The sequence below is a fragment of the Ylistrum balloti genome, unplaced genomic scaffold (assembly GCF_031769215.1).
Source record: "Ylistrum balloti isolate Yb309-2 unplaced genomic scaffold, AGI_CSIRO_Ybal_v1 Utg370628, whole genome shotgun sequence".
Taxonomy (NCBI): domain Eukaryota; kingdom Metazoa; phylum Mollusca; class Bivalvia; order Pectinida; family Pectinidae; genus Ylistrum; species Ylistrum balloti.
In genome coordinates, this window is record NW_026782384.1 from 61,668 (window position 1) to 84,808 (window position 23,141).

The window sequence follows — 23,141 nt, forward strand, 5'->3', positions numbered from 1 at the left end:
AGACCATCATGTAATTACCAATGATTAGGACAGATTTTTTTAATTAAAATTCGAAAGGTCGCAAAGGAAAATTAAAGCCATTGGTCTTATCGCATGTAACTTAAAGATCATTATTGTAGAAAGATGATCACAGTAAGTTCCAAGTTACATTATTTTATCCCATGTACGTTTATGAATCATACGCATTCAGCAATGATAGAATTTCCTTCTATCGTTATATAGAAACTGGACAAAGAAAAGAAGATAGAATGGAGGTTTTGCCAATAATCGACTGGAGTACAATAAGATAAAATCACCTCTCTGTTCTGAATCCAAATTGAAATATCAAAACTTCCTTGCAATGTTGCTATTATTGGGATAGGTGCGCATATAAAATGCTTGTCCTTTTCAACGAAAAACAAATGGTAGCTGTTAGTAAACCGGCCACAGCGATTGCCGATTTGTAAGAGATTTATATATGTATTTCTAACATATAAGCACATTGTAAAACCCACACACGTGTTAATGGTGTAAAACAAATGAAACTACGAAATACATATGTTCCATCCTTCTAAGCTCTTTTGAAAGAGAATCGGTTTCCAGAAGTGTGAAAGAGCAGAAGGGAACTTTCGAGAAATATTCAAATAGATATGAATAGTATCCAAGTACTTTTAATGCATTAATTCGCATAATTAATGCTAATAATTATTCTGACAAATGTTAATTGTAAGCGACAAAACTATCCATATCAAAATTAGCTTTGGCTGAGAATAATCTTAGAATCATAACCATTCGATCAACGCGTTGTTTTAAATGCATGTTATAGTCCTTCAACATTTTGCCACAACATCACGAGCTCTGTATTCGTTTTTTATATCCAATTACTGACATCATAAATGTGATTTTGTGAAGCGATTCAACCTGAAGAAAGATATATCTTGTTCGGGAGTCTGCCCAGTTGCCATTTTCGCTAGGATGTCTCCTATCACTGGCGCGAGCTTGAATCCATGCCCTAGAACATACACAATACGTAACAATGACTTGTCTTAAGAAAATCGAAATCACCTATTTGGTGTGATCTGACCGAGAACAACGCACGTTTAATCATCAACAAAGTGTCAAATTGAAAAAAAACAAAATAGTTGCTTATATTGACTTGAATTTACAAAGTGGGCGTTGCCAACGATTCTTTTCATGTCTTTTTCTATATAAGTACAAAGACTAGACTAAGTGTATGTGTAAAATGATAAATGACTTGTATTTATGTCACAAGAGTATAAATGACATACCAGAGAATCCAGCTCCTATAACAATGTTTTCCCATGAGGGGTGATGGTCTAGTATGAAATCTTCGTCAGGAGTGTTCTGAAAAATATCAACATATCGATTTGATTAACACCCTAGTATTTAGCCATGTTGTCCGTTTAAAATGATTGTAAATTACAATTACTTTCTCCATTCTAAATGCATTTACTTCTTCAAGAATATTTTGCATGTGTATGAAAAATGCGCAAAATAATTCATCTTTCTTCATTTTTTTGGTCTAATATCTAGATATCATTTACGTCAGAGTCATTAGGATCTGATTGAGAAATATTCTATTTCTTTGTTCTCTTCCAGAACACCTGGTTGTATTCGTTCTGTTTTTTGTTCCCTGATAAGTTTTCTTTTGATCTTAGTTTACCATTGTTGTTTTGAATTTGATTTTAGATTTTCTTGCGACTTTGGTGCGAAAAGTTCTTAATTTGATTAAAACAATATTTCTGACTGACGGTATAGAATTTATGTTGAACTAATATATAATAAAATAATTATACAAACATGCTTACCATGTGTATACAAAGTTTAGGAAAAACGATAACGAGATGATTTATATATATACAAATATATACTTAAGGGATAAATATATACTCGGGGTGACATTATTTGCAACATCTTGCGAAAGCGTTCTTCAAAAACAATGATAATCGGTCAAGCTAGGTCATAGTGCACGTGGTCCTGTATCAAATGTTTCATTATTGTATTGCGTGACGATGTCTTCCAGGGAAAGCACGAAACGGGAAAATCTCGTGTACAGCAGCGTTGCGACATTCAGTTACATTGCTCGTCATAGCAATAGGTAGTCATCATAGAGACACATTATTTTACGGTATTTTGATTAATTTTATATAGCATGAAACAATGGCACGGCTGATGGAAGGCCATTGCGCTGACTATGCAAGGTCAAAGGCAAATACAGGTTGCCAGACATCTCATATTTGCGCGATAGAACGTCTAATGGAAACTGGGCAGGATGCTGACAGACGTAGGTCTGGGCGTCCGTACTTGAGGTGAAAACGTCAGGACAGGTTTATTCCTCTCGCACATTTGCGAAATCGGCACCTTACTGCCACTGAATCTGCCCTTCATGCCATAGGTACTCATAACCGTCATATCCATGCAAAAACGATTGCTGCAAGTTAGTCTGCGGGCAAGTCAACCGTTTGTAAGTCAGCCCCTTACCGCTGCTAGTCGCCAGCGTCGTATGGCTTGGGTTGCGGCACATGACCCCTGAATATTTTCATTGAAGCAGTGGAGGCGGGTCTTGTTTACTGATGAGTTCCGGTTCACCTTGCCAATGTAATTTTGTATAAATGATTTTTTTATTTCAGTGTGTATACAAGATTCTGTAGTGTGTTTTGTATTTCCTTTGTGTATACTGACTCTGTAGCAGGTGCATTTTATATTTACCGTATGATTAATTATGATTAAAAATAATTTTATTGAATTTCATAATATCCGTGTTTATGTTATCATATGATGCGTTTTCTTTTACCCTATGTTAACACGATTATGTAGTCTACTCCTATTTACCGTGTAGATACACGACTCTGTTATCGCAGGAAAAGGTTCCAGCCCCGGAATATGTTCCAGTATATACTTCTGGAGTGCCTCAACCACCCAACTATCATCGATCTTATCTCGGACGTTTGGGTCAATAGACGGGCCGTAATGCAAACATACCTGTCACAAATAAAAAAAAACCACATGTACCAATAACGTTGACATTAACGAATCAGTCAAAAGTAATTTATATCTGTATTCAATAGTGTTTACATAGACAGTCACAAAAAATTGACGCAGGTACCAATATTGCGTATGTAGACACACCTGGTACAATTAAATGACATACAAATCAGTTGTGTATGTAGACAAAACTGTTACAAGTAATTGACCACTTTACCAATAGTGTGAATGGAGACACACATGTAACAAATACCTGACACATGTACCAATAGTGTAAACGTATACACACATGTCACAGCTATTTGACACATTTGCCAATAGTGTAAACGTAGACACCTGTCACAACTATTTGACACATCCCAGACAATCGTTTCAATCACGTAAGTTTGTCCAGTGGGATAACGTCGTCCTAACGTTATACAAACACGTTATTAAAACGTTAACCCCACGTTTTATACACGTATATATTTAGTTATTGAAAATAAAATACAAGTAGACTTTTCTAAAACGATTTAGTAACGTGATCAAACCGTAAATAACGTTTCTCCGACGAATTCGTATTGTAGTTTAATTTTCTGCAATATTTTTGTATCGTTAATATACCATATCTGCAACGCTGCATCAACGTTTTTACTTCTTTAATTCTTTTTTTCTTAAATCATAGTGAACTGAATGCAGCCTCGTGTTGTATTCCCCTCATTTGCTTTGCTACTTGTGTACCTACGCTTTCCAGTGTACACCACACTGCCCTACAGGGACATGGAGGGAGAATTGTACCTGCTACCCCATTGCATGATCGTAAGGGGCGACTAAATCAGGGATCTTTATATTTTTGCCCTTTCCGAAAGATCTTTCTTCTTTCAAATTGTAACTCTTGACATGCCTCACTTTTAGCCTTATTTTGAGCATTGTGAGGGAGGCTTTGGTTTCTGTCATTCACCTTACATACACAGGGAGGCCGTCCTTAAAAGACCCTGGCTATCGATAGGACGTTAAGCAAACTAACCAAACACAAACCAAAGTGTACACCAAATCAATGCTATCTGTTATACACAAAAATAAATACAGTGTGATAAATGTATTTATTTTGTTTACAAAAAAATCATCGTCTTCATTCTGACTTGTTGTCACTGCTCGCGGATGTATTTGGTGTTTCTTGTACTGCTTCTGAAACGAAATAAAAAGTAAATACCTGGGTATCATTTAAATTTATAAATTTATGCTACTATATTTAAAACATATATTTTTTTCCAATTCAAAGTTGCTTAAAACAATACACAAATTGCATATAAGAATTACATGAAAATGTAATATGATTGATCTAAAATTAATATACTGGCAATCTAAACATGAAATTGCATATTGTTGGTTTGTTATCTTGATGTTTGGTCTTGCTTGTTTTCCGCCCGTACAACCGGTGCAAGCTGTATTTTGATTTTCTGTTCGGCTTCGGCATGTGTAAGTCCTACGTTTTTGACAGCATCTCCAAATAATTTTTTTTAAAGCTGGTTAATTAAATATGCCATCATACATCTAAAGTCCAAATTTGAAAAGTACTCCAAGATATATTACAACAGTATTACCTAAGACCGATTTTGCCAGGTTGGTTCAGGAAAATGACCTTTTCCCTCCTTTCTCGACCCAGTTGAATGACTCGGCAAGTTCATTATTTCTTGCAACCTCCATAATCCTCTTTATTTCATTTTCACTTTTATGGCCACGAAAGCTTGTGAGGTATATTAACTGTAATATATATATATTAATAGGTGTATCAATAATTTCCCGACAGGATGCATAATCGAAATCCACATTTTGAATCAAGACTAATTTGTGAAGTTATATTAAATTACAACAGCTTTATTTTTTTTCTCGCAGAAGATCCTCCGCCTTATGGAAGGTTTCCTCTGTTATTAGAGGAAATTAGTATTCTTCTTCAACGTTTAAGTCGTCTTCTTGCACTTGCTCATGTCGGCTTTTGAGGGCGTGAAGCAGGAGTGTGTTTTGTCTAACACGACCTTTGATCTGTGAAGGAGAGTTAAAATAGCTTGGACCCTTACATCTGTAACAGGCAAAAAAATCAAAGTTATTTAACAATCAATGATTAAAAATGCCTCAGTCAATATTCCAAAAGAGAAATAAAAGTAACTTTACGTTAACAGACAGTAAGTGTCATTTATACTCTTTCAATCAGTTGAAAGTACCTGTTTGCTCTTGGGTGCTTGTGGACGCGAACTGAAACAGGACATTCTGGAGACTGAAGAAGGCATTGCATTCCCACCCCCAACATCTACACTATCATCCAGACGCTTAAGGACATACAGAGCATGGATTACATCAGCCGGATTCAGAGAGATGCAGGAGGAACCATTCAACAAGAAATACACCAACATTTACAGACGCCTGGCCACCTTTAAGGACCGTTATCAGACTGGAACAATCGACTTGATGAGCTATGCTGATTCAGCATCCGAGCTTTTCCAACTTGGATAGTGTGTTTTGTGTTTTCTGGTAGAGACTTTTCAAGTACTTGACTATCAAAAGTTGCAAATGGAAATAATATCTAGATAAAGTGGATAATGTATTGCCATAGATAACGAGTCAGCTTCATTTAGGAGTTTACTGTTTATTCTAAATAATAGTTTATTTTAGTGCTAAATGCGCATATTGATTCACTATTACATGTATGAATATGAATTCAATTTAATTGCTGACACCAATATGTCAATGTGAATTTTATTTATTAATTAAACATAATCTTACATGATAACAATTAAGTAATGAATAATAATATCAAATATCAATATTTAATAACTATTTTGTAATACTTTTATATGCTAAACATTGTGTTACAATTAATTAAGACAAATAGAAACTTTATCTATTTCATTATTGATTTGTGGGTATCTTATTTACAAAATGAGTTGACATTCTTATTCAAAATAGACTATAACTTTAGCTTCAAAGGATTCCCTATATAAACACATTCCTTTCAAGTTGGCAGAGTTGGTGTTCGGGGAATGAGCCTGTACATCTGTGTGTAAACTTAACTACTTATTAATGACAGAAATAATTTTGTTCAACGTTAATGCTCTGGAGTCCAGTATCAAAGCACAATCGAACACTCTACCGACGTATGAGTCTGCTTCGCGAGCGAGTCTGCATAAGTATACCAATATACAAAATGAATTAAAAGATATGACTTTGAAGCGCAAAATTCAAACACATAATCTGCAGTTTAGCTTGTGAACAAGTTCGCGGTACTATACAGTACAGCAGTCCTACCGATGCGACAGATCGAGCGAGATGTTGTGATCTGTAAAGAGAAAGATTCATTCCCTTAATTATATCATATAAAATCTTTTAAATCGAAAATGTCATTTGACACGCATTTCTCAATGTCTTTTCTGTGTTTCGCGTTATCTGATTGGTCCGGATAAAAATATCCAATAATACCATCCAATGAAACAAGGGTTTACAAAAGACCACAAGGTAGTACACTGATGTTTTCTCCACTTTGAAAAACGATGTAAACTTCGAACTGATATCACCTGATTGAATTATCTAATTGACAAACATGGTTCTAAACCTGAAGCAACGGACAAAGTAAAAGGTAAATAATTATCAAAATGACAGTTTTACGATAAAATTGAACACTTTTTGGAACGAAACACATATTATCTAACAAGCCGCCGAGAACCACATGTTCACGTACAATGTACAGTGTAGGCACTGTCGGGATTTATTAACTGTTTTGAATTTCAGATTTTTTCGAAATAACCTATTAAAAGACGAATATTTCCCACTGTTAGTGAATAAAGAAAGCGGTTTAGTGTACTAAACGATCTTTGATGAAAAAATACATCACTTAAACATTTAGATATGGTTACTTCTGGGTTTTGACAGCTGGTCTGAAAAAAATGTTTTTTCTGTATGTCACATTCCGGGTAATATCACATTTTTCGCTGACAATAGAAAGTGATATGAAGCGGATTCTACTGCTTTACTATTACAAATACTTCCATAAATCCGTAGTTGTTTGTCAAGATACCTATCACATTATAAAGTTTATCACACTTCTGTTGCGGTAAACACTAACCTTCACTTCATCCGTGCCTCGCCATTTGTTATATTCAGATAAGACGAAATTGTTGCTTCGGTTAATTTTTTCCTCGCCTTGTCATAGGTTCCTGAAGAAATGAAAGCATGATTTACAAAGCTTTTGAACGTGTTTTTTTTTCTATTTCAATGATTTTATCAACTATACTAGTGTGTCTTAATGCAACATTTGTTTATTAAACTTCATAAATGCTAGTCATTTAGTCATTTAAATCATATATATGTACGAGTTATTTTAAGTCAAAACCATGATTTTTTCATTATTTCTTTCAGAATGGCAGTGAATTAATTATTAATATATATTTATATACTTGTATCATATTATTGGCACATTTTTATAACTTACCTATTTCCTTTAGAATACGAATTTTTTGTTTTTCTCAGCTGGGGTCTGGAAATTCTTTTTTTCTACAGCCTTCTGAACTCCACTTAGTGATTTGTTAGGTGACCATACTCAGTCTTTATTTCCTTTTGATATCCACAAGATTGGTACAACCTCAACTTCATTAGTTTTTGTAAATTCTATCACTGCATACATCTTGCCTAATCTTAATGGATCAAAGGAAACACTACAAAACCATCACCATAAGGCAAAAGGACAGTTTTACACAATATTTCATTTATGTCAAATATAACTAAACCTTCTTCTATTTCTTTTATATATGCAATGTTTAAGAGACAAGACTCTAAAGGATAGGTATAAAATGGTTCTACAACACGGAACTTTTCACAAAACAATTTACCAATATCATTACAAAAAACAATATTTCTAACAACATCATAAGAGCCGTTCGCAAGAAGTGTGTTATTTGGTTTTTTTCTTGAAATGAGAAGATTTTCCAAGTGAAGTTTTTCGAATTCTTTGCAGTATGGGAATGCATGTGGTAAAGGACCATGTTTGTGTTGCATTTTACAAAACACAATGTTTAATGTTCACTTTGTTCAAGGAAGATTTCTCTATAGTTCTTCGAATCATCTGTTCAAACGAGAAATTCGGCTTTTTAATCAACCGTTTTATTGTCTGAAGGCAATTTTCAAACGGAAAGCTTGAAAAAGATTGTAGATTGCCAAATTTCCTTACATCACATGGCAAATGTATCAGCGCGAGTGCATTGTAAACTAAAAAATGACTTCCGTAAATCTTGGCAGACTGTTGTACCAAACGAACAAGCAATCGTTCAGCGTAATCACAGTAATCAGAACACAAATTGTCGCTGCATAATATTGTTATGGCAACGTGAAGAATAATGAAATGGTTGTAAACTGAATCCTGTAGTTTATCCTTCAGAGCGACTGTTCTAACATATAAGATAAACATTCTAAATTTAGTTGCCTATCTATTTCTGATAAACCTCTACCTTTTTTTACAAATTCACAAGGAAATGAAGATCTTAGTTGAATAAGGACGTCCGAGATTAGTTGTACTGTTCTACCCATTAGTCGTGTTGGAAGAGGCCCACTGATCCATAACAACAACAATCGTTTCACTACACCTAGACAGGCAAGATGCAGGTAATCTAGAGGGAATCAAGTAACCAAACCAAGATCAAGTTCTCGCAAAGAAGAAGTATCTTTATGGGGAACTTCATTTCATCGAACATTACATCTGTTCGCACTGGCACATTGCAATCTGGGAACGTCATATAATGATTGTTGTATGTGCCGGATTGTGTACATTTATCACAACCGTAATAACCACTGTGACCTTTGACCATCTTAACAAATGCCCTTGTTGGAGTGTCGCACAAAACATTCAAAATTTTCACTCTGGTTACTCTATCATCTAGTGTTACTCCAGTGTCCTCAATATCTTTCATTTCGGATATGAATCTGGTTTTGATGTGCCTAACCAAAAACCAACGGTAAAGGGTTATTTCCCCAAAAACTCGTTTACAATACCAAGTATTGGCCAAAATTGGTCATTGCTACTCTTAAAAAGTGGGAGTCGATCAATATTCAATTGTAGAAATATGTCTGATATTAACAACATTACAGGGGAATGCTTTAATTTTCTCTCCAGGAATATTTTAATTTCGAAATGGAAATATTTTCAACCAGATATCTCCAAAATATTATATGAGGTTTGAGTGGCTAGTAATATTCTCGCATCCTTTGGTAAAGTCGGGAAATAGGGTTTTAATAATTCAAGTAATTTGTTACTGTGACATGCAGCAGTAACACTTTCAAGAATCCAAGAAATTGTTTTGACTATCATCGTCGTCATCATCAGTATCATCTGTTTCTGACACCTAGGTTTCCGGGCTTTCTGACATTTCCTCACTGAAATCACTATCTGAAACCTGACTTCTTATCTCAATATCATTTTGTAAATGGATATCTTAACCATCCCCCCCCCCCCCTTCCCCTTTTTTATAGCACGGTTCCGGTTAGTTCAATCATTTACTACTCGACTTGCCAGTTTCCGAGTTAATATCAAAGGAAGAAATGTGTAATATGATATGACCACCTATTTACACCAAAAATTGAAATCTGAAATTAATAAATGACACAATTATTTATCAGCACTTAATTTGTCATGATAAGAATATATGTTCCTACACACTATCATATTAATTAGTGTATAATGTATCAATGTTCTTTTTCCAGACAACGTTTTATCATTTGCTAGGGTATATTTTATAAACACCAGTGCATATAAAGGGATATCACGATCGTATATAGGTGATTTTTGTTGCTTTTGTTACCCCCACCCCCTTGAGATCTTCGGGTGATGTACCACATAAGTCAACCTACTAGGAGACCAAACAGCATCTAAATTGATACTTGTTATTAGCGGGAACAGAGAAGTCACAGTGATACCTGTGATAGGCAATTTACAGAGTAATCAATTTAATCACACCCTAGTAAATTATTGAATACTGCTGATCAGAGATCAGGTGATCACTGATATAAGTATAATGTGCAGTACAAACTAGTTCTAAAGCTTCACAATCTATCCAGTACTGCATCATAAAATACAAAAACAGCCTTCAAACAGAAACACTTTAGACAGTACAAACTAGTTCTAAGGCTTCACAATCTATCCAGTACTGCATCATAAAATACAAAAACAGCCTTCAAACAGAAACACTTTAGACAGTACAAACTAGTTCTAAGGCTTCACAATCTATCCAGTACTGCATCATAAAATACAAAAACAGCCTTCAAACAGAAACACTTTAGACAGTAAAAACTAGTTCTAAGGCTTCACAATCTATCCAGTACTGCATCATAAAATACAAAAACAGCCTTCAAACAGAAACACTTTAGACAGTACAAACTAGTTCTAAGGCTTCACAATCTACCCAGTACTTCATCATACAAAACAAAAACAGCCTTCAAACAGAAACACTTTAGACAGTACAAACTAGTTATAAGGCTTCACAATCTACGCAGTACTTCATTATACAATACAACGACAGTCATCAAACAGAAACACTTTAGAAATCTTCGAATAAATTGTACTGAACTGTAACTAATTTAACCACATTTTCATTTCATAACATCGTTAATTAGTGTAAAATAGAGAAAAGTTTATCATATACAGCAAAATTGTACGACGGAGACTTTTCTGTAACTCTGTTATGTCATTCTATGAAACTCCGTGTAATTCTATATCATAAATCTATCTATTTCTATGTATCTCTGTAATTCTAAAATACAATAGGCAAACACAATCACCACTTAGTCTGTTATACTCAATCACAAGTCCATAATCATACCAATTAACTGACTTCATAGTTTTAGGACAGTATATTGATTCAATCATTGTAACTAACAGTAAACGTAACATGACCACTAACTAACATTAGTTGTAACCTCTTGAAATACAATTTGATCCAGGACCAAAAGAAAACAAGCCAGGCAATGATGCAAATCTCAATAAAATGAACGAGGTCCATAATAACGATTTCATTAGAAGAATTTGTAGTAGAATATAGAATAATTTGACTAAATCAAAACCATTTCAATCTTGTTCTAATGGTTTCTATTTCATATTTCCTGCATTAGAATTGAATAAACACCTCTATGAATAACTCTGCAACAACTTAGCTATAAACATACTTGACACTGACATATTTTCACCGGAAAGTGTCAAAATAGAAAGTCGACCATCGCTCTGTTAGCGCTGGTTGGGTAGGCCTGATCCCAACACACTTGGTTCAGACAAACCGCAATGTTTAAGCTTTACAAGTATAATGTAACTATGCAAAATAATGACGAAATGATTACTACATGTAAATATAACTGTTATTGCTTTACAAACCCTGCTTTAAATAACACTTACCTACAGGGAGACCAAACAGCGGTTTTATTAGCGGGAACAGAAAAAATCAGTGCGTCAACGTCTCTGCGAGTTACCTCCCTTGTGCGATATCGTTATAATGATGTAATAACATTTTTTTGAGGGGGAGTGGGTACAGTTTTGTTCAATGTTTCATTTCATGTAAGATTTGTCGAAAGGTTAAGCATATATACCTCAATTGACCACATTACAAGTATATGATAGTGTTGTGATTCTATATTTGTATGTGTACTGGGCATGGAGAACAAATGAATGGTCAAAGGGAGATAACTGAAATCCGGAAATTATTGTAAATCATTGTATTAGTTTGTACCTAAGTCCGGATAAGTTAACTGGCAACCACTTTTTGTATTAGTGAAAAAGATGAGTAAAAATGCATATGGCTGAACTACATCCCTCTCACATTTGTCATTCAACACAATAGTTAATTTGAAGGAATTATTTAGAGTTCTATCCACAACCATGCCTAGATCGTACGTGGACTTACAGATATAAAAGAACTAATACGAACATATGTTAATTGGTAAGAAAACGTGAAGTGACAGTAAAGTTAACCTAACTATGATGTTGATCAATTATTTCTTTTTTCGAAAAAGAAACGTTTTAACAACGCTCGTGAATGTTTTATCCCAATCACTTAAAACAAGATCATATCATATTGATATGATACGTTAAAAAACAACTTTACCTGGAGAAATAAGCGTTTCAGCAACGTCTGAAAATAACGTTATATTTGTAACATAAAACGTCGAGTTTCCATCCTTAAGGATTACATGTTGGACAAACGTTTCATTAACGTTAATGATTAAACTGAATGACTGGGATTTTTGCTGAAAAACAACGTTTATTACACGTGTCATTTTCATCATCAGAAACTTCAATGCAACATTAAACGAACGTTATAGAAACGTTGTAATGCAACTGGAACGTTTGCAACCATCTAAGACGTTTTTGCAACGCATGTCTGCTAGCTGGGATGTATCAATAGCGTGGACGCAGACACACCTGTCACAACTATTTGACACATGTACCAATAGTGTGAACGTAGACATGCATGTCACAAATACCTGACACATATACTAATAGTGTGACTGAAGACATAAGTTAATGATGCGGAATGCTATTTGTGAATTCATGATTTAAGAAGCGATAGCATTGTGAATTAGATATCATCTATGATTTTTTTAAATTCAAACCACCATTGCTTCTTATCTGTATCTAGAATCTAGCGGTAAATGTCGGTAGCTGACTTAAACATGTAGAACAGAAGGTATGAAAATCAGGTGGTTGATATTGACAAAAGAGAAGTTTTATTGTCGTTATTATTAGAAACTAGACGTGTCTGCCTCTCGTTATTACCTCTTGCTGTTTCCTTGTTTTAACATTGGAGATTTTGAGAATGTGGCATCATTTGAATTGACAAAGATTCGATTGAAGGGTGACGGAGTTCCTTCCAGAACTCATTTTTTCATTCTCGTTATGTTTTTATCAAAATACTTGTATACACATCCTATGTACTCCTGTTTTTCGATCTTGTCACTGATTTTGGTATTGAGTTATGATACTTTTGGATAATACAGCTTATCGATATGATGACATCAGTATACTGTACCTACATCTGTTACCGGTACGCCATACCTTCACTAAGCCTGGATACTCCTCACTTGGAACCGCGTAGACAAGGTGGGGACCAATAGCATTGATTTGTGAAAATACGGGGAATTGTCGTGAGCTGAATGTTCCGGGCGTTTTCTCTTTCCAGTAACACACCCTTATTTTCTGCGCCTGAAATACGGAGTGATCATTTAAAATCGTACATCGATTCATGAAGAAACAGAGTTAAGGAATGGGACAACGTTACACGATGTGCGATGTGCACACGATAGGAAAACTGAACGAAATAAAATATCGCACATGTGTGCACACGTTGTGCGGTTCTATCACACAAATGTGCGATTCTATCGCGGTTGATATAAATTTAGAAATGACTTATAAACAAGGGAAAGAATTCATTAATTTTCTAAATATATAAGAATACAACTAAGCATAATTCCTAATTAAGCTATTAATATATAGGTAGGACACTTGTTTGTATAACAGATACACACTGAATGCATGATACATACGTGTTTTGTTTACAAAGAGCCACATGTGACCAGCCTTAGTGTACGGACACACATTATATATACAATATATATGTAAACATGATATGGACTTTTCTATATGTCACAACAATGAATCATTTAAAATATCATTTAAAATGACAGAAAGAAAATTCTATTTTCATTACTTTTGTATTTCTCTCATTTTTCTTTTGTTTTGTAAACAAAATATATATGCTCAGATTAATCTTTAGTGCTGTGTTTTTTACATGGGCAACCAAACCGGTTAAACTAGTTTACGAACAGACTAATTAATGCAGGTCCAGTGTTATTTCCAAAACCGTCAAATTAAAAATGATGTTTCAATGTTATAACTTTTTAGTAATAACTTCACGAATTTTCCGTTTCATTTTCAGTCAGCAATATTAGCAAACCATTTTTACCAAACCGCAAAAAATGTGCAATCCTATCGCACATTTGTGCGCACGAAATTGTATCGTGCGTGTGTGTGCAAGATGAGAGCACGATGCATACACGATGTGCATTACCACAACTGTATCGTAATGCAAATATTTTTTATCATATTGACTTATAAATAAATGAAACTAACTCACAAGAATATTAAGGTTAAAGTTTCAGAGTTCATGCTAAGTCAATATATTACGTGCAACATTTGCACTGGTAGAACAACAGAAAGTCGGGCAGTATATACAGGTGTACATAATGTATAATGTGGTGTACCCAGAAGTATATCGTTATCATTCATATATGGTAGATGGTTTACCTGTAGAGGAACAGCTATTCCCAGTTTAGTCAATACGTTGTTGGCCCATGGCCCCACACATAACACAACAGCCTTCGCCCGGTATTGTCCCGCCTCTGTCTTTACCATGATTACCTCTCCTGGAATGACCTCCACCATTTTCTCTCCATCATGAATCAGACCCCCTAACTTCCGGTATTGGTTCTACGTTTAATCAATCATTGTCACTTCAAATCTTATGTACTTTTTAAAAGTGAGTTTTTTTTTGTAATATATGTTATCACGTGATGCAGTAACCACTTTTAATGACAATGTCAATAGCCTATCTAGTTTTACAACCTAAAACACAACCACTAATAGTCTGTTATCATTTATCTGACCGATTCGATATCAACAAGAAAATACCAACATGTGGACAGAACCATCCTCCAAACTCAAATGCAATAAAACTAGGAAAAGCTATGAACAAAACGTAAGATTAACACGGGGACTAGGTGTTCCAGAAGAGTAAGCATGTTCTGCTTAATCGATGACATCTGCCAATTGATGTGTGATTAAAAAAGAAAATTTAACTACAAAATTTTAATGAAACGTTGGCTGAAGGCTATGCAAGGAACCAGAATATGATCTTTCATATATCTAGCGGTCTATCGAACATTGTGCCAGTTGATAAGAAAATAGGGATTGTGTGTGACCCTTTTGTCCTTCATAGGTACTCTCGCAACAAAGCCGCAACATTTGTGAAGACAGAGCTGCTAAGAGGTTCAGATTTGTTTTTCTCCATTTGTATGTTTTCTAATATCTGAAGAAATCGATGATATAAATAAGTTTATGGTGACTTTTCTTTGTTAAATCAAAAACCAACACCACAGGAACACTGACAAGTTGATAAAAACCAACACCACAGGAACACTGACAAGTTGATAAAAACCAACACCACAGGAACACTGACAAGTTGATAAAAACCAACACCACAGGAACACTGACAAGTTGATAAAAACCAACACCACAGGAACCCTGACAAGTTGATAAAACCAACACCACAGGAACACTGACAAGTTGATAAAAACCAACACCACAAGAACACTGACAAGTTGATAAAACCAACACCACAGGAACACTGACACGTAGATTAATCCAACACCACAGGAACACTGACACGTAGATAAAAACCAACACCACTGGAACACTGACACGTAGATAAAAACCAACACCACAGGAACACTGACAAGTTGATAAAAACCAACACCAAAGGAACACTGACACGTAGATAAAACCACAACCATAGGAACACTGACACGTAGATAAAACCACAACCATAGGAACACTGACACGTAGATAAAAACCAACACCACAGGAACACTGACAAGTTGATAAAAACCAACACCAAAGGAACACTGACACGTAGATAAAACCACAACCATAGGAACACTGACACGTAGATAAAACCACAACCATAGGAACACTGACACGTAGATAAAAACCAACACCACAGGAACACTGACAAGTTGATAAAAACCAACACCACAAGAACACTGACAAGTTGATAAAAACCAACACCACAAGAACACTGACAAGTTGATAAAAACCAACACCACAAGAACACTGACAAGTTGATAAAAACCAACACCACAGGAACACTGACACGTAGATAAAAACCAACACTACAAGAACACTGACAAGTTGATCAAAACCAACACCAAAGGAACACTGACACGTAGATAAAAACCAACACCACTGGAACACTGACACGTAGATAAAACCAACACCACAGGAACACTGACACGTAGATAAAACCACAACCATAGGAACACTGACAAGTTGATAAAAACCAACACCACTGGAACACTGACACGTAGATAAAACCACAACCATAGGAACACTGACACGTAGATAAAACCACAACCATAGGAACACTGACACGTAGATAAAACCACAACCATAGGAACACTGACAAGTTGATAAAAACCAACACCACTGGAACACTGACAAGTTGATAAAACCACAACCATAGGAACACTGACAATTTGATAAAAACCAACACCACTGGAACACGTAGATAAAACCAACACCACAGGATCCTGACAAGTTGATAAAACCAACACCACAGGAACACTGACAAGTTGATAAAAACCAACACCACAAGAACACTGACAAGTTGATAAAACCAACACCACAGGAACACTGACACGTAGATTAATCCAACACCACAGGAACACTGACACGTAGATAAAAACCAACACCACTGGAACACTGACACGTAGATAAAAACCAACATCACATGAACACTGACAAGTTGATAAAAACCAACACCAAAGGAACACTGACACGTAGATAAAAACCAACACCACAAGAACACTGACACGTAGATAAAACCAACACCACAGGAACACTGACACGTAGATAAAACCACAACCATAGGAACACTGACAAGTTGATAAAAACCAACACCACTGGAACACTGACACGTAGATAAAACCACAACCATAGGAACACTGACACGTAGATAAAACCAACACCACTGGAACACTGACACGTAGATAAAAACCAACACCACTGGAACACTAACACGTAGATAAAACCAACACCACAGGAACACTGACACGTAGATAAAACCACAACCATAGGAACACTGACAAGTTGATAAAAACCAACACCACTGGAACACTGACACGTAGATAAAACCACAACCATAGGAACACTGACACGTAGATAAAACCACAACCATAGGAACACTGACACGTAGATAAAACCACAACCATAGGAACACTGACAAGTTGATAAATACCAACACCACTGGAACACTGACAAGTTGATAAAACCACAACCACAGGAACACTGACAAGTTGATAAAACCACAACCATAGGAACACTGACACGTAGATAAAAACCAACACCACAGGAACACTGACAAGTTGATAAAAACCAACACCAAAGGAACACTGACACGTAGATAAAAACCAACACCACCGGAACACTGACACGTAGATAAAAACCAACACCACCGGAACACTGACACGTAGATAAAACCAAAACTAAGGAAAACTGAACAAGAATAACGCCGAAAACTAAAGTGGCTAACATTAACAGAAAGGTATCAAGAATTGCCATCGGTGTTGATCTAATAGATAACAGTTCGTTATATAAGCTCGCAACATATAGCTTTTACTCAATCATGTATGAAGAAGTTTTGTCTTACCTGCACAGCGGCAAGAGCTCTGCCAGACAACAACAGTCCCCCACTGTAGTCAATGACAGCGCCACCTATTTCCGGCGGGTAGGACAACATCGGGTATGTTTCCCGTAGTTCTGCGTCATTCAATCTCCTGAACGGAGTTTTATGTCTTTGAAGGCAGTCTGCTGTATCATCAAGGTAGTTGACCCCTTTTTGTCCAATACACAATAACCCGGTCTGCCTGAAAATGATAACTAGTCTTACTTTCCGTAATATCAGACATTACAAATGTTTATACCAACAGCAGTTTAAAATGCTATAATATTTGATAAACTATTGTTAAACGTTCGAGCAAAGCACGCCTTTAATAGGACATAATGCTCATACAAGCAATTATATAAATACAACTAGGAAAAAGTGTGTTTGGATTAATGCTTTGTGACTCCGCACGAGAGTAATCACACAGCATTAGTTTCCCTAACTGTCTCTAATCCCTTTAAAGCATTGCTGTATATTTCTTTTACATCAAAATAGGTCAAAGGCATTGTTATCCGAAGATTTCATTTCACTTAACATCTTATTTGTTGGTCAAGACACTTAAAGAAGATTTGAATTTATCTAGGTTGCAAATATTGAAAAAACGACATGAAAATACAGAGGGACAAGGAGAATAAATTCAGGTGTTCCAGGAGAGTAAGCGTAACGTTAAAGACACCCGCCGCTTAAATCTGGTTAAATCCAAGTACATTTATGTTAGTTATGTTACGTTCTCAAATGTGAACAAGGTATACAACAACGGAATCAACAGGCAGACTAACGAGCATCAATAACGTCCAGGTTCAAATCGCACACAGAAATAGAATACATCTAAATAAAATCACTATGAAGAAAATCAAAGGTTCTTTTTCATTAATCTACATCTATTGAACTCCTGTGTTATGTATTCAGCTGTCAGATGACGGCATCTTGAACGAAAATCGTGATACTGGGAACAAGTTAATACAAACTATATTATTTTCGCTTCCTCTCTCCTTGCCACGAAAACTTCGAGAAGATGCAGCGAATACTGCTTCAGGTGACGTGTTGAAACTGGCTTGAACACTTCATAAAATTATTGATAATGTGGCAGAAATCACACCTTTTACAATTGATTAAAATCATACACCAGTAAATTTTGTGTACACATCGGGATCGTTTATTTGTAGTTGGAAAGAGAGGATGAAATAGGCTCAGAGTAACTGTAGGAAATCACAAATGTAATGCATTGAAATCATGATGGGAAGCGTGAAGAGATTTCCGATAAGAAATACCGCTGATGTTAATAGCACCAACTCCGTTATGTGCAATCTCATCTGAAATGAATTGACGATTTGCTGGAGAATCGCAGCTAATCTGAAGGACAGGTTTGAAAAGCCTTATTTGTGTTACGTCATTGATGTTTTGATGAGGATTTCTATATAGTTTTCACAGGTCACCAGAAATAATATTCGTTGAAACTAGTTGCAATTTTCGTAATATGGAGGGAGGAAGCATATAAATATTTCTGTAAAATATCAATTTGATTTTCTATCATGACGATATATCCGCTAGATTTAATGAAATGCCACCGTCCTTTGCTACGATTTAGCTAATTTGAGATGTGAATAAAGTCATGTTATTATTGTTACTGCATATAGGACTCTGACGGAGTCCATGCGATTATTGTATCTATATGTCACAGCAGTGCCAAGGAGTCTGATGTAGTGCTCTGCACGTTGTCTACGGTTGTTTTCAAATCTTTTCAGGACATAAATATGTACTTGGGGTTATTTTGAAAACGTTACATACTGAAAAATTATGAAATTGATTGCATTTCAGGTGATGTGCGCTCCTCTTTTGTTGCATTAGCGTTGCATTGCAAGTTAACGAACGATTCTTGCAAATCGACACATTTTGATAAATGTTGTAGCTTAGGAGCATTTATCAATGATGCAGCCTTTTTTTATGGGGGAGGTTGATGTCAAGGAGATTAATCTCACCTAAATAGTATCTGACAGGACTGGTCTTCGAGTTCTCGCCACATTCGGAACGCCTTTGTCATCATCTTTGTATAATATTCTTGGGATCCATATGCACTCCGAATGGTCCTAGACTGCCCATGGGAACTTCCACGACTGTGAGGTAGTGGAAACTGTAAATAGACAATCCAGACCTATCAATATATTATTTTTAGTGTTAAAGAGCATTTCTGACACTGTGTGAGATAATGATTGATACTTTACTAGACCTGATAGTTGTACAAAAGACACAAAAGCGATTAATACTTTCAATACAAATTAAATATAGTAGTGCCAAACAATGATCTTAACTGCATCATACAGTTTCTTCCCGATAGGACTCGTCAGTGATGCTAAGGGTATACATTTTGAACGTGAATAAAGTATGAACCAATGGAACCAAAATGCAAGCTAGTGTACAACTTCATATCACACAAAGAAATATTTCTCAATAAGATCACCATGACGAACATCACACTTCCTGATCGTTTTCATCATCTTGTTCTCGTGAAACCATGTGTTATTAGTTTGACTGTCAGTTGATATCTTGCATGAAAATCTGGAGATTATTAAATCAACTACCACATGTAAATACAGTTGTGGGATCGCACAACGTTGCACGATGTGCGCACGAAGTCTGCACGATGTGCGATTGCATCGTGCAGGCGAATGTGCGCACGATGGACGATCCAAACGATAGCTATAGTGGTTGATATAAATTTAGGAATTAGTTATGAATAAAGTTCAAATTTGCGGAACGATTGTGATATTAATATACTTCATGTGTTTTCGTGACCAAGGTAAACTGATCGGTCTTGAATTTTCTTTTAAGAATAAAAAATCACTTTGTCACCAGTTGTTTGTTATGTTTTCAACAAGATCTCGCATTTAGGCAGTCGCTCTGACACATACATATATAATTACATTATAATGGCGTGTGACGATAAGTACAACATAAAAGTTTTTCAACATATAACATACTGAGAAGGAGTTCAACCTAGCTGATACAGTAATTATTTTATTTATCGATCTTATCCACAAATCTACAAACTTTTGTGAAGATATTAACATTTAATATACTAAGCAATATTTTCATTTTGATTGAACTGCGATAAGTAAAGCAGTATTCTATTATTGGAGTTACACAATGCACATATTCTCTCTTGACGAGGTATTCCTAATTATAACCTTCTTCCTGTTTCAACACATAAATCCATTTCCGCATACGAGATGATGCATCCTCGTTTTCGATTTCATACGATACATTCCGTTTTTTTTATAATTTCGCAATATCAATCAACCGATCGAACTAAACCGCACAGAGAATCGCACATCGCACGATACACGCACGATGTGCGCACGCTATTTTTGGAACGTTGTGCGATCCCACAATTGTACATTAGGTTGGGGATGCAGGGATTTTGCTCTCCTGAAATGGAGCTAGGCGGAAAACAGTCCATGTTAGATGTTGTAGGAAAAGACCAAATATGTTGCTGATGTAGAAGAGTCTGGTGTGGTCTGGATTTTCCAATTCTGGTAAGTATACGTGAGGGACGTGGTCAATAAATCTATAGACAAGATATCAACAATAAATCTGAACCTAAAATTGAATGGAAAGATTTTTGTGATCTTCTTTGAAAAGTGCTTTGATATTTTCAACTTTGGATGAAATAAAACACGTCAGTTCCAATTCTTACACAAATAGCCGGTCGGAAAATCGTATAAAACAACAAAAACAACAACAACAAATCAACAACGACAACATACCATTGATATTTGGGTGCTCGAGCAGAAAGTATCACAATAAGACTAGCTCACCACACGCAAACAAATTCACCAATTAAAGGCACCGAAGGTATATTTTGCTCTATTCTCATAGGAGTAGAAAAATAGTGATGTATGTTGAAATTGCCTCCCTTTACCACAACGGTGTCTGTTTCCCATTTATATTTGATTACGTCGAGTTGCGTACCGGAGCTACATTTAACAATGTACTTTCGTATAGGGTACATAATCATTGTCTACCCATTGTGAGACGACAACGCAGTAATGCAGGCAAAAGTTATATGTAATAAATCAACAAAACATTTGTTCGATATAATTTAAATTTTTCACAAACGCAGAATGACTCATACTTTTTGTTTGTGTTAGGTATGTCTTGTTTAAGCCCGGTACCTTTTCCGGTATTGGTAGTTATAGATACGTATATACAAGCAGATACTGCACTCTTTTAAGGCTTTGTCTTTATATATCACAGGACGATTATTTAATTCAATAGTAAGAATAGGCCTTACTTACCTGTTCCAGCAGAAGAGTTGACTTTCCCGTCCTCCGGATGTTGTAGGCTGTAAACGATCCCATTATCCCAGCCCCTACCACTATTACGTCATACACTGAACCCTCCGCCATAACAAAATTTGAACTGATATAAGTGCATCGGCTTTACAACAATTTTTATATCATATTCCTCTTTATCCGATACTATCATTTACCTGCAATGAAAATACGGCCATGCTTTAGCATGTCACTATGGCGAATACTGTACGATTCTATCCACGTCTTACCACAGAACCTAGTTCTATACGGTGTACTATTACACAAAATACAAGTTGGAAAGCAACACTCCAATGAGTTTTCTTTTGTATCGGATTTAAACATTTGTTCATGCTTGCAAGCTAAACGGGATCTGATAAAAATACACTTTACATCAAGTTTGTTAGAAAAAGGGAAAAAAAACATAAATGCTCCCGCATTCAATACAAATTTAATAACGTTCGTGATTTTTTTTGCAAAAAGAACAAATTACACAAATGAATACAACTTTGTTTTGTGTAAAACTGAACAGTATTGCAGTGGTCATTTGGGTGATGTAAATACTTGACGCACCTTTTGTTGTATATGTTTAAAAGAACTCTATGTGCTTGTTCCCGTATTTGAGTAACTAATCATATGTAGGACTTTTATACATATGCTGATTATGTGTAGTTTGTTCAATACAAATTCAGCATTTAGCATTAAATACGTCATACACCATATTGAATTGAACTTTATCATACAGCATTTTCCCCCTTCTAGTAATTACTGATGGCAGAGGCTTAAACAATTGAAAACTATGAATTGACTGAGAAAACCAAAATTGATCGAAATAATTAAAAAAACAGATGGGGAAGTACGCCAACCATCCATTCTTATTCACTTCAATTCAAAAGAATGTAATGCGCATGTCAGTTTGTCTGACGATAGATACATGTTTACATATTCACTCTATATGAGGGCAGTAATATAAACATATTTGTACCAGTAGATGTCACCTTTTTTTCTATTGTTCCCCTAACAAAAATATTTCATCTGCTGCATGAATATAGATAATAATTCTTTTTTTTAAAAGAATCGGCACTTATTAATGTCGTGATATAAAGGCCTCGTGAAATATATATTATATATATATATTATACAGCATATATCGAAAACAGCTGTTTTGGAAATTAATGAAACACATGACAGCAATGAATGGGAAGAGTATAATAAAAATCAGATAACAGCACGATAAAACATGCACGTCCAACGTAAATAGTTGACAACTATACAATTATCTGTAAGTAAAACAAAAGATAAAGTATTTTCACGACGTATATCGTAATAAATAATAGGTTACATT

The 23,141-nt window shown here is 35.4% G+C and overlaps 1 protein-coding gene across 1 annotated transcript; it reads right to left on the reverse strand.

Moving 5' to 3' along the window:
* Positions 1-869: 869 nt before the first annotated feature.
* On the reverse strand, positions 870-21,892 carry LOC132557137 (peroxisomal sarcosine oxidase-like). The gene is made up of 8 exons (XM_060221627.1): positions 21,782-21,892; positions 19,466-19,617; positions 17,472-17,688; positions 14,294-14,476; positions 13,046-13,192; positions 2,833-2,982; positions 1,269-1,344; positions 870-991 (listed from the first exon to the last, which is right to left on the reverse strand). The coding sequence occupies exons 1-8, from the start codon at positions 21,890-21,892 to the stop codon at positions 870-872; spliced, it is 1,158 nt and encodes a 385-aa protein (XP_060077610.1).
* Positions 21,893-23,141: the final 1,249 nt, after the last annotated feature.

Excerpts from the sequence above, each read along its gene's own strand:
- LOC132557137 (XM_060221627.1), bottom strand. The coding sequence starts at position 21,892 with ATGGCGGAGGGTTCAGTGTATGACGTAATAGTGGTAGGGGCTGGGATA. Across the intron at positions 17,689-19,465 it reads TCCTGTCAGATACTATTTAG|GCAGACCGGGTTATTGTGTA; the intron begins GTGAGATTAATC and ends TATCATTTTCAG. Across the intron at positions 13,193-14,293 it reads GAATAGCTGTTCCTCTACAG|GCGCAGAAAATAAGGGTGTG; the intron begins GTAAACCATCTA and ends TCCGTATTTCAG.